The following is a 13,316-nucleotide window of genomic DNA, read 5'->3' as shown; positions in this document are numbered from 1 at the left end:
GACTAGTTATCATTGAGCTAGCTAGTTCTCAACGAGGCAGCTAATCAAAACTAGAGGCAATGAGATATCCACAACTATGGTGATATCGATACTACTACATCGCCCTTGGGGCTAGAGAGAAAAGAGGGAGGCTCCTATTCCCAAATAACCCCAAATAGCCAGGCTCATCCACAAGGACGTCCCTTTCAAGACAGCTCTATCTCAACTCCCAACAGACAACCACCTCACCCCCACCATATCATCATTACCAGAGAAGATGTTGTCAATGGGGGTCTTAGGCAGCCATGACAGCTCTAGCTCCCCTGGTTAACAGCAGATGTAGGCTGATCTGATGCAGTGTCGAGGAAGGCAGGTGTGATTAGAGGCCTGCCAAGGCGTGCGCCACACAAATACACGCCAGGCTATTAGGAGTGGGTGGCGATGACGAAGGAGAGAGAGATGGGGGGAAGAGAAAGAGAGGGAGGGTAAGGTAGGGGAGGGGTCTGGCACAGACAGATGATTAATTCCAGAAAGTGCCCGCGGCCACAGGCTGCCCACCCCATTGCCTCCGTGCGCAGGCTTGGCCATGTGTACCCACCCAGTCCCATTTGTGTAATTCAATTAGTGCGAGCTGGCAGGCCCTGATTGATTTGTTTAGGAGATCAACAAGATGGCTGGCTGTGGTTTATCAGCCACTGCAGAACTTGTCCAGGCCTGAGGGTGGCGCAGGAGAGAGAATCTGTATTTTTCATCTCTCCTTGCATGCGTTCTCCTTTTTTTCTTCTTCAATTCTTCTCATCTCCCTTCTGACTCTCCACCTCTTCTTTTTTCTCTTTTCAACTCCCTTCTCTCTCATCTGCTTTTCTCGCATAATCCTCTCTGCATTTGTTTAAAGCCACACCTTTGAACACAACAACCAATTCACACTATTGGGAAAAAAACTGGTTCCCAACTGTGTTTAAGGACAGTGACAACGGTGCTTTCCTAAATCAAAGGGTGCTGGAGAGAGAGAGAGAGACAGAGCAGTCTGTTTGAGAAAACAGGAGCAGGGAAAGGTGACAGCTCTGTCCAAATCTGTTGTCCCCCCTCTCTCACTGTCACTGGGACCACGCTCAATCGCCACCTCAAGGTCATTAGATGTGAGGACCCCGAGACATAACTCCATTTTTTTCACCATCCATCTGGCGTTTTGTAACGCTCTCATCACACTTGTAATGAACTGCAGGTAGGGAGTCCACTGCTTTTCTTCAGGCCAGCTATGGCACTCTTGCATGACAATAGTGCTAACAGTAGTTTGGTCACAGTTTCAGGGCGCACACAGGGGTAAATAACAAGAAACAAGTGGCCGCTATGTATCACAGCGTCTGTTGTGGCTTACAGGGACACTGGTGTCTGTGGAGCTAGCATCCAGAGATCCCAACTTCATACATCTCAAAACAGGTGGTACAGTCAATCCCCCTTCCCACCCTTGCCACTCCCTTTGGTTCTGCCTAGTTCCCACCATCCCTTTTGCTTTGATGCATCCACAAACCAGCCGTGTCCCTATAAATCATCTGGGATAGCTCCCTCTATCCCTCTGCCATCGCCAAACCAGTTCAGGTCTCTGGGACTGGCTGCAGTGGAGCTTCCAGTAGAGCTCCGATGGTGAGGGAACTGACCGTTGTGGATCGTTCATCTCATTATGCAAAGGAAAAGTTCATAATTCACGCTCGCTTTTGTTCCCCACGCCTTTTTATGCCAGACATTATGAATATGGTTGTTCGCTGGTTTACAGGCAAGGCTCTGCTTGCTGGTTCAAGGATTTCTCCTTCATGTACTGGGGAGCGGGGTGTTGTTGGATTTAGTTTATTATCTATGGGCTCGCTCATGTATGGTAATAAAAAGATAGGTAAAGATCTTTAACTGATGAATACTAGTATCACTCCTCAAACAAAAAGGTGAACTTGTTGATCATAATAACACATAATCAGTTAAACATAATTAACTGATGAATACTAGTATCACTCCTCAAACAAAAAGATGAACTTGTTGATCATAATAACACCCATCTCTGCCTGCCACTATTGGCCCAATCCCCCAAAATACGAGGTGAAATACTGACAGAGAAATGAGATGTTTACCTACCTGCTTACCCCTGTAAAGGAAGCCATTTTATTTCAAACACAGTTAAGATCACTTTAAAACAATAGAGTACAAAGATCAACCTTTGGGAGGCAGTGCGTCAAGTGTGGCCCAGCTGGATGATCAAGAATGGCAGAGGGTATAGGAATAATCCAATGTGGACTTTGACCTTCCATATCAGTCACCGCAGCCACGGTAGCAATAATTTCCCACGTCCTGTGTTCCATTCAACCGTCACATCCTCTCCCTTATAGCCTATCATTTGGTTTGGACAATGCATCTCGTATGCTGTTTAATGCAGTGGCCACAGCCATTTTAGAAATGCCCAGTGCCTATTCCCGTACTCCACTTCATGTTCCTAAGCCGCGCCGCGCCGCACTGCAGCAGGGGATGGAAATCAAGCGTAATTTATGCGAGTTACTCCGACATTCCGGGAGCGTCTCCTGCCAGGACTCATAAGGAGGCGGCAGCGGGGCGGAACATTAACATACGTAATGTGGTCATCGCCCGGGCCGCCACTGCAACGGGAGAGGATATCAGGGCTGAGGGGTGGGGGTACAGTTTACCCAGCATTCATTAGCCTGGTAAGATCAACAAATACTTCCCAAAAACCCACCCTGCCATCTCCAAATGTTTGAAATGTCAGAGGCAAAAGCAAACAAACCACCCCTAATAACCCCCCAACTCCAACACCAGATTGAAATTGCATCGGTAGTACTCACATTGAAGTGGTTAGCAAACACAGAACACACACAGACACACATTAAATACGCTAAGGATGGAATGAAACACAACAAGGGAAAACACAGACACACACACACATAGACAAAGACACAAAGGACAAAATATGAATGTTAGCTGGACATATAAAAAGGCTTGATTTCTTTGGAGAAGGAGCTCACTCAGTTTAGTCACTTCATTTGAATAGGGGTGGTTAAGTCTGGTTAGATTAGAGGTTAAGGTTCAGTTTTGTTGTTAGTTAAAGTCTTACCTCGGATGGGGGTACCCTCTGGAAGAAGAGATACAAAACGAAGAAGACAACAGTTTAGTTCAAGATTAACATTATTAGGAGCCAGGAGTTATTTGTTTGGTGAATCGACCAGTTCCTTGCTAATTGGCCGTAATTATCTTTGTGTTTAAGAGTATCTTGACAAGCGAAATTTCAAATTCATTGGGACTGGAAAGACCTCCCACTGCTGGTCTCACAAAGGAACAGGGAGTTAGTATGGCGGGCACACTCTCGTCCCTTATCTCCTCCTCTCCCTCTCTTCTCCTCAGCCATATTAAGGGGGCAACACAATGCAGTGCCTGGGTTCAGAGAGAAGCTTGGGGTCTTGGCGTGTGTGTTTTATCATTGCCACTATTCCCACTGATAAGGCAAGTCGAAATAGGATTGGCCTTAAGTCGACATGCCTGCTAAGATCACGTAAAGCCTTTTCCCAGCTAAATGACCTTGGGGTGGGAAGCCAAACAGTTGACAGCTCTGTTACTCCTACCAGACTACCCACACTCTGTAGAAGAGAGGCTGGGCAGAGGATAGGAACTGTAATGAGCATTGGGTTTGGCACCAAATTGGGAGGGTAGCGTGGCTCTCCTGGGGTTCTGAGCTGCTACCTAACGTACTGTAGGTCCCCCTGGAACAGAGACGTGAGTGGGAAAAGAGAGCCAACCTAACACCAGTCTTTCTTCCTTTACTCTCTTACTATTCTTTTTAGTCCCTGCCGTTGTCCAATTTTTACTTGTGCAATCTCTTTTTTTCCTTGCTCTTTTTCCTCTCGCACTTTTGCTTTCCCTTTCTCTTCAATGCTCTTCCCCTCTTTTTCGTGCCACTCTTGCTCCCTCTTTCTCCCGTATTTCTATCTCCCTCCCTCTCTGTATGAGTCAAAACAGCAGACTGACAGTGTTCTGCCCTGGGCTACCCCCTGAGAGTGCCACCAGGGCGGCGCCAGCCCAGCGGAGGTGCCCTATTTAGCGCCCAGGCCTGCGGCACACCGCACAGGGGTCAAAGGTTAATGCAGCCTGTTGTGGCTGACACTACAGCCATGGCCTGTGTGCCAGTGTGACTACAGGGAGCTAGAATCACAGACACAAAAACTATCCTCTGTCTTTCAGAGCTGGTCACTACAGAGAAGCTAAGTGTGAGGCGAGACTATGCAGTAAGGAAGCCACCGCAATGTTGGAACCACAGACATGATTTATAACGGCTTCTGTTTCAGGGCTACTGTTCCTGCTCTGGGTACAGAGTGCTCCTTTGTTCTTCCAGCAGTGGGGAGGTTTGAGTGTTGAGCTTGGATGTTTTGCATGGTTTTCGATTCTCCGTGGATGTTCCAGTCCCAGAAATATATCATTTGCAGGTTCTGGCAAAACATTTAATCCTTTTAAAATGCTCATATAAGAGATATCCAACAACACAGACAAGGGATACAGGGTTTGGGTATGTTAAGTTGTTAGAGTTAGAGTTTAAGGGTAGCAGGAAGCTTGTGGATTTATTTGTTCTCCAGTGAAGTCAGAACTTTAGTTAGGAGTAAGACGTTACGTGTTCAGGTTTGGTTAGGTGAGGGTTAGGTTGGTTAAGGTTAGGTTTGGTTAGGTTAGGTTAAGGTTAATAAAGTATGTTTGTAAAGCAAGGATTGTCAACTGTGGATCCTGAGTCAAAAAAAGAGGGGATAGGAAGATTTAAAGCGATTTGGTCTGAAAGAAACATCAAAACCTACAATGTAATGATCATTTTCACAAAATATATCTGAAAGTAAAGAAAAGGGAGCAGAAAGGAAACAGGGAAATAAAAAAATACTAACTATAGGATGTATCCTTCTCTCAGAGCCTAAATGAAGGAATGACTTGTTAATCTCTGAAAATTAGGAAAAATCTAAAATGTCAGTGCTCAAGAGACTAACTATGCATTTACAATGCCAACGCATATGTAAATTAAAAACACTGAAGGGCTCTGGTTGAGCTTGACCTCTAAGGATGATGAAAATCAGTCTGTGTGCGTGGCACCAATCCAGATCCACCTGTATTATTACAGTAAATACACGCAAGTCATAAACTCTGATTTTAAGCTCCGGTGAACTGTGGCTAGATCGGCTTAAGGTGAGAGTGACTTAAATGTACCTTAACGGCCAATGACCTTCTGTGCAATCGCCAGCAGTGGCATCATTGACTCTGCATAACGCCTCCAACCGTGTGTGTAAAATGATACACGTGGAGCAAAAAAAAAGGATTGTTGTGGATGTGGCTAGGTGGAGTGGAAAAAGGTGTGAAAAAAGTGGGCTGGTTGGCCAAGTGCCAGGGTTTGACCCCCCCCGGATGTCTGGATGACCTTTTCGTGTCCATGGAGACCCCTCTAGGCTCCTGGCACCCTGGATGTTACAACACCTGGTCGCCACCACATCTGTACATCTGTCTGACTGAATCATGCCAGCTCCTACTGTTCTATCCCTGCCCTGGATGATGTTCTGTGATGTTTAGTGCATCTGTGCTTGCCCACCATTCGTATCTATGTGTGTATGCACATTAGTATTTCAGAATTTGTATGTGAGTGTGTGTGTTTGTGTGTGTGTGTGTGTGTAGAAAAAAGCCCACAGCAGGCTTGTAGCGCCGAACCGTCCAGTATCTTAGGGCCAAACCTGTCATATGGCAAACCATTGCTTCAAAGAGTCTGAATAGAGACCTCATTCTTTAAGAATATGTACGCATCCCACGTTACTCTCGCTCCCTCGGTCCCTCCCTCGCTTCTCTCTCGCTAATCTGCCCGGCCTGACAAGGCCAGCGAGGGCCTGGGGTCAGGAGCCATGGGGACGGGAGAGAAATGTCAGGCCTCCTTCACACCTCCAGAGGAACTCACCTCGGGGATTCTGCATGCAAATATCACAGCTCTGCCAGCACAGCAGTCAGCACTGTCTCCAGAGGCTCACCACTACACGAGCTGCGTCCAAATGCAGCTCATGTTTTTTTATCTGGCTATAAAATCGCCATCTTTGTACATGGTAAACACAGTGGCATGTGATACTAGGATGGTAGTGTGTGTTTGTGAGGGATGGGGGTAAGAGTAAGCTGCTGAACGCTCAGTACCCCCCACCCCCAACCCCCCAATCCACATTGGGGGACCCATCAATCTCAGAATTGCCCCTGGGTCAAGTCTGCCTGCAGCTAAATCAAGTGGCTACAGCAACAGCCAACCAGCAACCAGATCACGCAAAGGCAAAAAAAGACAGCCCCTATTCAGGAAGTTTAACCATCATGGGAACTTTTCTAGCTTTCTTCCTCGGCTTTTAAAAATGCATGTCTCCAAGGGCACTGTCGGCAGTGTCAGGAGTGCTGTACACACACCTGGATACGTTCCCATATATCACTGACGAAGAGATGCCTGGCACCAAAACGAAAAGTTAATGAATGCCTCGGCTTTAAACAAACGGAGAGAGGCATGGCGTACTCGGCGGAGAAAAAAAGCACCAACCTCCGAACTTCACTGAACAAAGATGGAATCCGAAACGCATCTCCCACACCTCAAGAGAGAAACAATATTTAAGTATTTCTTCTACCTTGAGCGTTTGAAGCGTCTGCTCCGTTCCTTTTGAAAAGGGGAATTAAAGATGAGAGTTCAGCTGCTTGACTGGAAATGATCGCAGTTGAGGGGGTTTGGGTGCGCAGGCCTTTGCTCATCAGCATAAATTCAGCTTGCTGGTGGACTGGGGTCTGCAGTAGCAACAGCAAGCCATCTTCAACAGAGTCGGGCCCCAAAACTATCATCGCTAGAACAGGCCTTTATGCCAGACAACTAGGCATGAATTTGAAACGCCCTTTAATTTGCCCCAAAATATAATAGAGTAATATAAAACGCAGGCCTCTGATAAAATCAGTAGTGTAGAAATGTGGTAAATAACCAAACCAAAAAAAGGGCTACGAAGCTTTAAAAGACAGTGGGGGAGTACTGGGCAGCAGCAACAGTATTTCTTGAGAAAATATTTGGCACAAAAGGGAAGGTCGAGCTGGCCACAGCATGGGGGCTGGAAGGTTCCGCCACACAACGCTCCTGCAACGCCCCCAAAACCTGGAAATAACTCCAATTCACCCCGTCACCACTACACTTTCCAAGCCTTTTTAGACAGGTTCACTGAAGCCCTCGACTGTGTGCTTTCTCATGTGTGTGTGTGTGTGTGTGTGTATGTGTGTGTGTGTGTGCGTGTGTGTGTGTTGGTGGGACAAATGTAATATTAAGATTTTTAGGTCATCTTAATATTTTTATACTCGTACACTCATCTCATTGTCCTACACCTCAATAATCGAGTCAAACTTCTACGCCAGAGCATTTGAAACTGCCTACATAGAACCATATGACAGAGGAGGTGAGAGTAGCTTGGCCAACATAGTACTGTTTTTAAGTAGAGGGTGAGAAGTGTGTGCGACACACAAACACACACCCCACCCAGGTTCCTATCCTTGTTTCACCTTTCTACTCAAATCTGGGAGCCAAAGACGGTTCACATTAGTGGGAGGGAATAGAGAAAATGTTTTTTTTTAAATGTAAAAAAAGAAGGGAGGGTAGGAAAAGGACAGAGGGAAGAAGATGGGGAGGAAGAAGGTGGGGGAGAGGACATGGGGCATGCATTTTAAAAGTAGTTAAAATGCCATCTGCTTCGGGGACAGTGGGGGGGGGGGGGGGGGGGGGGGGGGTTTGTGGACAGACACTTACCAAAGGCTTCTGGAAATTATAAGGGGAACAGAAAAACAAACAGATAGAAGGAAAAACAGAACAATTTATTTTACGGTTTGGTTTTACTCCGGGAGTAGTACCAGATAGAGTTCTGGAATGACACTGTTTAGGTGGGTTTTTTATTACCCGAGAAGGCAAATATTACACAACATTTTTCACACAAAATGTCATATTCACACAGGCATTCAGGTAGTGAAGATGTTATCATTGAGTAAATGTAGCACTTCTTTACTTGTGTGTAAAACTGCCGAACTTAACATTTAAAATGTTAAAATTATATTTAATTACACTTTATTTCATTCTTCTGGCTTTATTACTGTTACTTGACAAAATGTAATTTGCCAAATGCCTTATTCATTGTAAAATGCCAGGAGGTAAAACATCTGTGATGCATATCAGGGACAGAATATTAACCAATGTATTTGTATGTATTTATAAAATTGGAAGTACATTTGGACATTTTAGACACTTTAATTATCGAATAGAGTTCAACTTCAGGTTAGAGAATTAGTTATATGGTTGAATTAGTTATGTTGCTGTCCCGTTTTGTTATTGTTATTGTTATTGTTTAGTTGTGAGAACTGTTGTGGGTCAGCTGAAGGTCAAATGGAGGTTGTTGAAGTCTGCATGATGTGTGTTCAGAGTGACACGTCATCGTTTCAACAGACAGACAAGACACAACACACACAGAGATACAGCGAGGCGATCCGCTCTGGGTGCAAAAAGCAGACGTGCAGAGAAAAGTAAAGACATTGTGAAACAGAGACAAGTGAGAGACGCAAACATGGGGTAGAGGTGTACAATATCAGACAGCTCACGAGACGAAAATACTGTACCAACCCACCGCACCCACCTTTCTCTGAAACTCTTTGAGCCTCACTATGAGCAAAAAGGTGCAAACACACAAACATCTCAGGATGTCAAGCCTAATCATGTTTCAGTATGCATGGTTGTCCGTACAATCGAAAAATGAATGCCTCCTAAGGTTAGAGCCCAGGGAGAGCTCTGACTGTGTGCTAAAATGACCCTAAACATTAACATAAATTAAGGGAAAAAAAACTTGCTTCCTAGGAATCCCCTACAGTGGATTGCTGTCCTCAGATAGGGAAGTCAAGAGCATTTTGCACACAACCTCGGCACTCCAAAGCACTCTGAGAGCTCCTGATACCCCCACAGGGTAAACCCTGTCCACTAACACCAGGACACGGAGCACTCGGAAAGTTGTACAACATCATCTAAGTGAGCTAACACTTTCTTTTGACACCATGGGATTTCTTGTGGTGAAATTGAAGTGTATATTTTCAGCTACAACTTCTGGCGGGCCAAAGGTCATAGAAAACAGCCATTTGTTGTTTGCTACATTTCCAAGAGTCAAAGGTCCATAAAAACTGCAATTTTCTATTTCGGTCATATCTAGCCAGCCTTAAATGTGGATACAAATCAAGTGTTTTTGTGCGTAGTTCGCAGGGATCATAAATAGGGCAAGAACTCGATTGCAACAGACTCTTTATTTAGTGTTGTTCACCCTTTTACATTAGCTGCTGCAAATCAAATGGGATGCGTTGGATTTTTCTGATGGTGACAAATCATCGACCCACAATATCTAACCCCTGTTGCCTGGGGCCTCTCTTGGGCTGTCATTTAATTAGGTATATAATTATACTTTTTATTTACTGGGTCTCTCAATAAAGTTGAATCAACGGCGGCACCTCTTACAGTATTGTGGGGGTAACATCTAGACCAAGCCTCTCTTTCTCTCTCTGTGACACATTTCTGAGTCCTAGTGAATCCTTTTTGAGTGAGTCCTGCCCTCGATCAGAGGTATTGAACAGTATCAAGCCCAAAATCATCCTGCCAGTGATCGCGTATCAATCATAACATTTCAGGGCTAAGCTATAGTGCTCACAAACTGAATCGTGTGCGCTCACTTTTTTTGTACCATTTCAAAATCCTTCAAAATCAATCGGGGCAGCTGAAGGTGTAGCTAAGCAACAGGACACAGAAAGTCAAGCAAAAAGTGCATCACTTCCTTACCTGAGCGCAGCTGTTTGATTCGCCCATTACTTGCGTTGGGGTCTATGGGCAGGAAGTCCTTGAACCAGGTGATTTCTGGATCAGGGTTGCCGCTGGCAGCACAAAGCATGGTGGCCGTCCGTGTGCGCTCCACCACTTTGAGCTGGGGACCCATGTCTATGTTGGGGAATCCTGTCGGGAGCAAGTCCTCTGTAGAGGGGACAAAGGAAAGAGACATGGTTATGTATACCGGTGAAATTAATTGACTAGCTACATCGCTACTGCAGTAGCACGACTCCACAGTGAGTCTAAGCAAGAGTACCTAAATGGCTATCGTTCATCAACACTCTTAGGTAGTTGGTTAAAGCAATACATGTCCTGCTTTAATGTGACTAATTCAAATGGAGGCTGTGTTCCGTGAGAGTCACCAGAGTGATCACTGTACTCATTCCAACACAGCTTTATCCACATACCTCTACTTACACATAGGGAAGAAAATAGCACGAAGGATATAAAAAATAAAAAATAAAATACTTCCTTAAATATCATGATTGTATAACCCGATGACAGATCAGCACCCTAACTGTATCCTCTAATATGCTTTATCACAGGCCTAAAGGACAGTGGCCATTCAGTCACCGAATATCCTAATATGAACAACGGCAGACAGCTACACCTCTAGAGTTTGGGATTACGCTCGGCGCAGAGACTCCGATAAACCAATAGAGCATATTGGGATCATAATTGATAAACCCACAAAACGACACTCCTCTGAGGCCCAAGAAGTCCCGGCCTTACTCACCGGGGGACGGGAGACACTGGAACCCGACTCCCGAGGAGGGAAAAAGCAAACCTGACCGGCAAATGTTTTGTAATCCCAGAAACAGCCTCCTACTTCCTCATTCTAAATGGGTATATTGGGCTGAGCCAATCTGCGGAGGCGAGGCAACCCACACAAACACAGCTGACCAATTAGAATACAGAATACCCAGCCTGAATTTCAAGTACCTGTGAGTGAGTATTCAAACAAAGATAAACAACAGCTTGTGCCCGTTGTGTACCACCAAGCCCACCCCAACCACACTCCAAGACACAACAACACTCACGGCTACGATTAGAGAAGTGCCTTGTCTATCACCACTGGTCTTTCCATAAACAAACACTAGTAATGCTAGTCAAAGCGCACTTTCGAACAGGGAGGGAACACATACAGCACTAGAAGGCTAATTAGCCATTCAGTTGTTTTACACTGTGGCAATTTGGCAATTACTGTAGTACTTGATCATGCATGCTGAACCAATTTAGCGCTATCAAGCAACGAGGGGCTAGTTAAGAGGTTCACAACTACAGTGCCTTGCGAAAGTATTTGGCCCCCTTGAACTTTTCCGACCTTTTGCCACATTTCAGGCTTCAAACATAAAGATATAAAACTGCATTTTTTTGTGAAGAATCAACAACAAGTGGGACACAATCATGAAGTGGAGCGACATTTATTGGATATTTCAAACTTTTTTAACAAATCAAAAACTGAAAAATTGGGCGTGCAAAATTATTCAGCCCCTTTACTTTCAGTGCAGCAAACTCTCCAGAAGTTCAGTGAGGATCTCTGAATGATCCAATGTTGACCTAAATGACTAATGATGATAAATACAATCCACCTGTGTGTAATCAAGTCTCCGTATAAATGCACCTGCACTGTGATAGTCTCAGAGGTCCGTTAAAAGCGCAGAGAGCATCATGAAGAACAAGGAACACACCAGGCAGGTCCGAGATACTGTGAAGAAGTTTAAAGCCAGATTTGGATACAAAAAGATTTCCCAAGCTTTAAACATCCCAAGGAGCACTGTGCAAGCGATAATATTGAAATGGAAGGAGTATCAGACCACTGCAAATCTACCAAGACCTGGCCGTCCCTCTAAACTTTCAGCTCATACAAGGAGAAGACTGATCAGAGATGCAGCCAAGAGGCCCATGATCACTCTGGATGAACTGCAGAGATCTACAGCTGAGGTGGGAGACTCTGTCCATAGGACAACAATCAGTCGTATATTGCACAAATCTGGGCTTTATGGAAGAGTGTCAAGAAGAAAGCCATTTCTTAAAAATATCCATAAAAAGTGTTGTTTAAAGTTTGCCACAAGCCACCTGGGGGACACACCAAACATGTGGAAGAAGGTGCTCTGGTCAGATGAAACCAAAATGTAACTTTTTGGCAACAATGCAAAACGTTATGTTTGGCGTAAAAGCAACACAACTCATCACCCTGACCACACCATCCCCACTGCCAAACATGGTGGTGGCAGCATCATGGTTTGGGCCTGCTTTTCTTCAGCAGGGACAGGGAAGATGGTTAAAATTGATGGGAAGAATACAGTCAAATACAGGACCATTCTGGAAGAAAACCTGATGGAGTCTGCAAAAGACCTGAGACTGGGATGGAGATTTGTCTTCCAACAAGACAATGATCCAAAACATAAAGCAAAATCTACAATGGAATGGTTCAAAAATAAACATATCCAGGTGTTAGAATTCAAAGTCCAGACCTGAATCCAATCGAGAATCTGTGGAAAGAACTGAAAACTGCTGTTCACAAATGCTCTCCATCCAACCTCACTGAGCACGAGCTGTTTTGCAAGGAGGAATGGGAAAAAATGTCAGTCTCTCGATGTGCAAAACTTATAGAGACATACCCCAAGTGACTTACAGCTGTAATCGCAGCAAAAGGTGGCGCTACAAAGTATTCACTTAAGGGAGCTGAATAATTTTGCACGCCCAATTTTCAGTTTTTGATTTGTTAAAAAAGTTTGAAATATCCAATAAATGTCGTTTCACTTCATGATTGTGTCCCACTTGTTGTTGATTCTTCACAAAAAAATGCAGTTTTATATCTTTATGTTTGAAGCCTGAAATGTGGCAAAAGGTCGCAAAGTTCAAGGGGGCCGAATACTTTCGCAAGGCACTGTAGCAGTGCATTTCATGCTAAGTGTTATTAGAATGGGGAATCTCCCATTGTTGCTAGTCTACTGGACATGGGCTCTGGAGCGTCTTCATTCCTGACCTCTTCTCAGAAGAGCTGAGTCGTGACTCACGGTTGGGTATTGATGTATATAGACTCCACTTTTTTTCCTATTGTGTTATTGACTTGTTAATTGTTTACTCCATGTGTAACTCTGTGTTGTCTGCTCACACTGCTATGCTTTATCTTGGCCAGGTCGCAGTTGCAAATGAGAACTTGTTCTCAACTAGCCTACCTGGTTAAATAAAGGTGAAATAAAATAAAATAAAAAATTGAGAACCAGGGACTAGCCCCTGCAGTGTAATATGCATCAGACGCCTCCGGCAACTGAGCCAGCTGTGAAGGAAAAACAGGATCAACCTTACAGCAGAGGTCATCTCTTATCTTCAGAGTATGGACAATGACCTCACATGAACTGCCAGACATCATGACGGGCATGTCAACTCCTGGAGACCGCTTGATTGAGGAAAT

The 13,316-nt window shown here is 44.8% G+C and overlaps 1 protein-coding gene across 26 annotated transcripts in view; it reads right to left on the bottom strand.

Moving 5' to 3' along the window:
• Window positions 1–13,316, bottom strand: part of LOC123997434 (receptor-type tyrosine-protein phosphatase S-like) — a 293,600-nt gene that overhangs the window by 102,153 nt on the left and 178,131 nt on the right. For 16 of the 26 annotated variants that reach the window (XM_046301649.1, XM_046301651.1, XM_046301659.1 and 13 more), the window contains 3 exons: window positions 9,851–10,039; window positions 7,796–7,804; window positions 3,092–3,109 (listed from right to left, as the gene is read on the bottom strand). In XM_046301649.1, coding sequence (XP_046157605.1) covers window positions 3,092–3,109; window positions 7,796–7,804; window positions 9,851–10,039 — 216 coding nt within the window. The remainder of the gene's footprint in view (window positions 1–3,091; window positions 3,110–7,795; window positions 7,805–9,850; window positions 10,040–13,316) is intronic. The other 10 variants (XM_046301657.1, XM_046301658.1, XM_046301671.1 and 7 more) reach the window with 1 other exon arrangement.

Source organism: Oncorhynchus gorbuscha, linkage group LG15 (assembly GCF_021184085.1).
Source record: "Oncorhynchus gorbuscha isolate QuinsamMale2020 ecotype Even-year linkage group LG15, OgorEven_v1.0, whole genome shotgun sequence".
Taxonomy (NCBI): Eukaryota; Metazoa; Chordata; class Actinopteri; order Salmoniformes; family Salmonidae; genus Oncorhynchus; species Oncorhynchus gorbuscha.
Note: the sequence above shows the minus strand (reverse complement) of the source record. Positions and strands in the feature narration are given on the sequence as shown.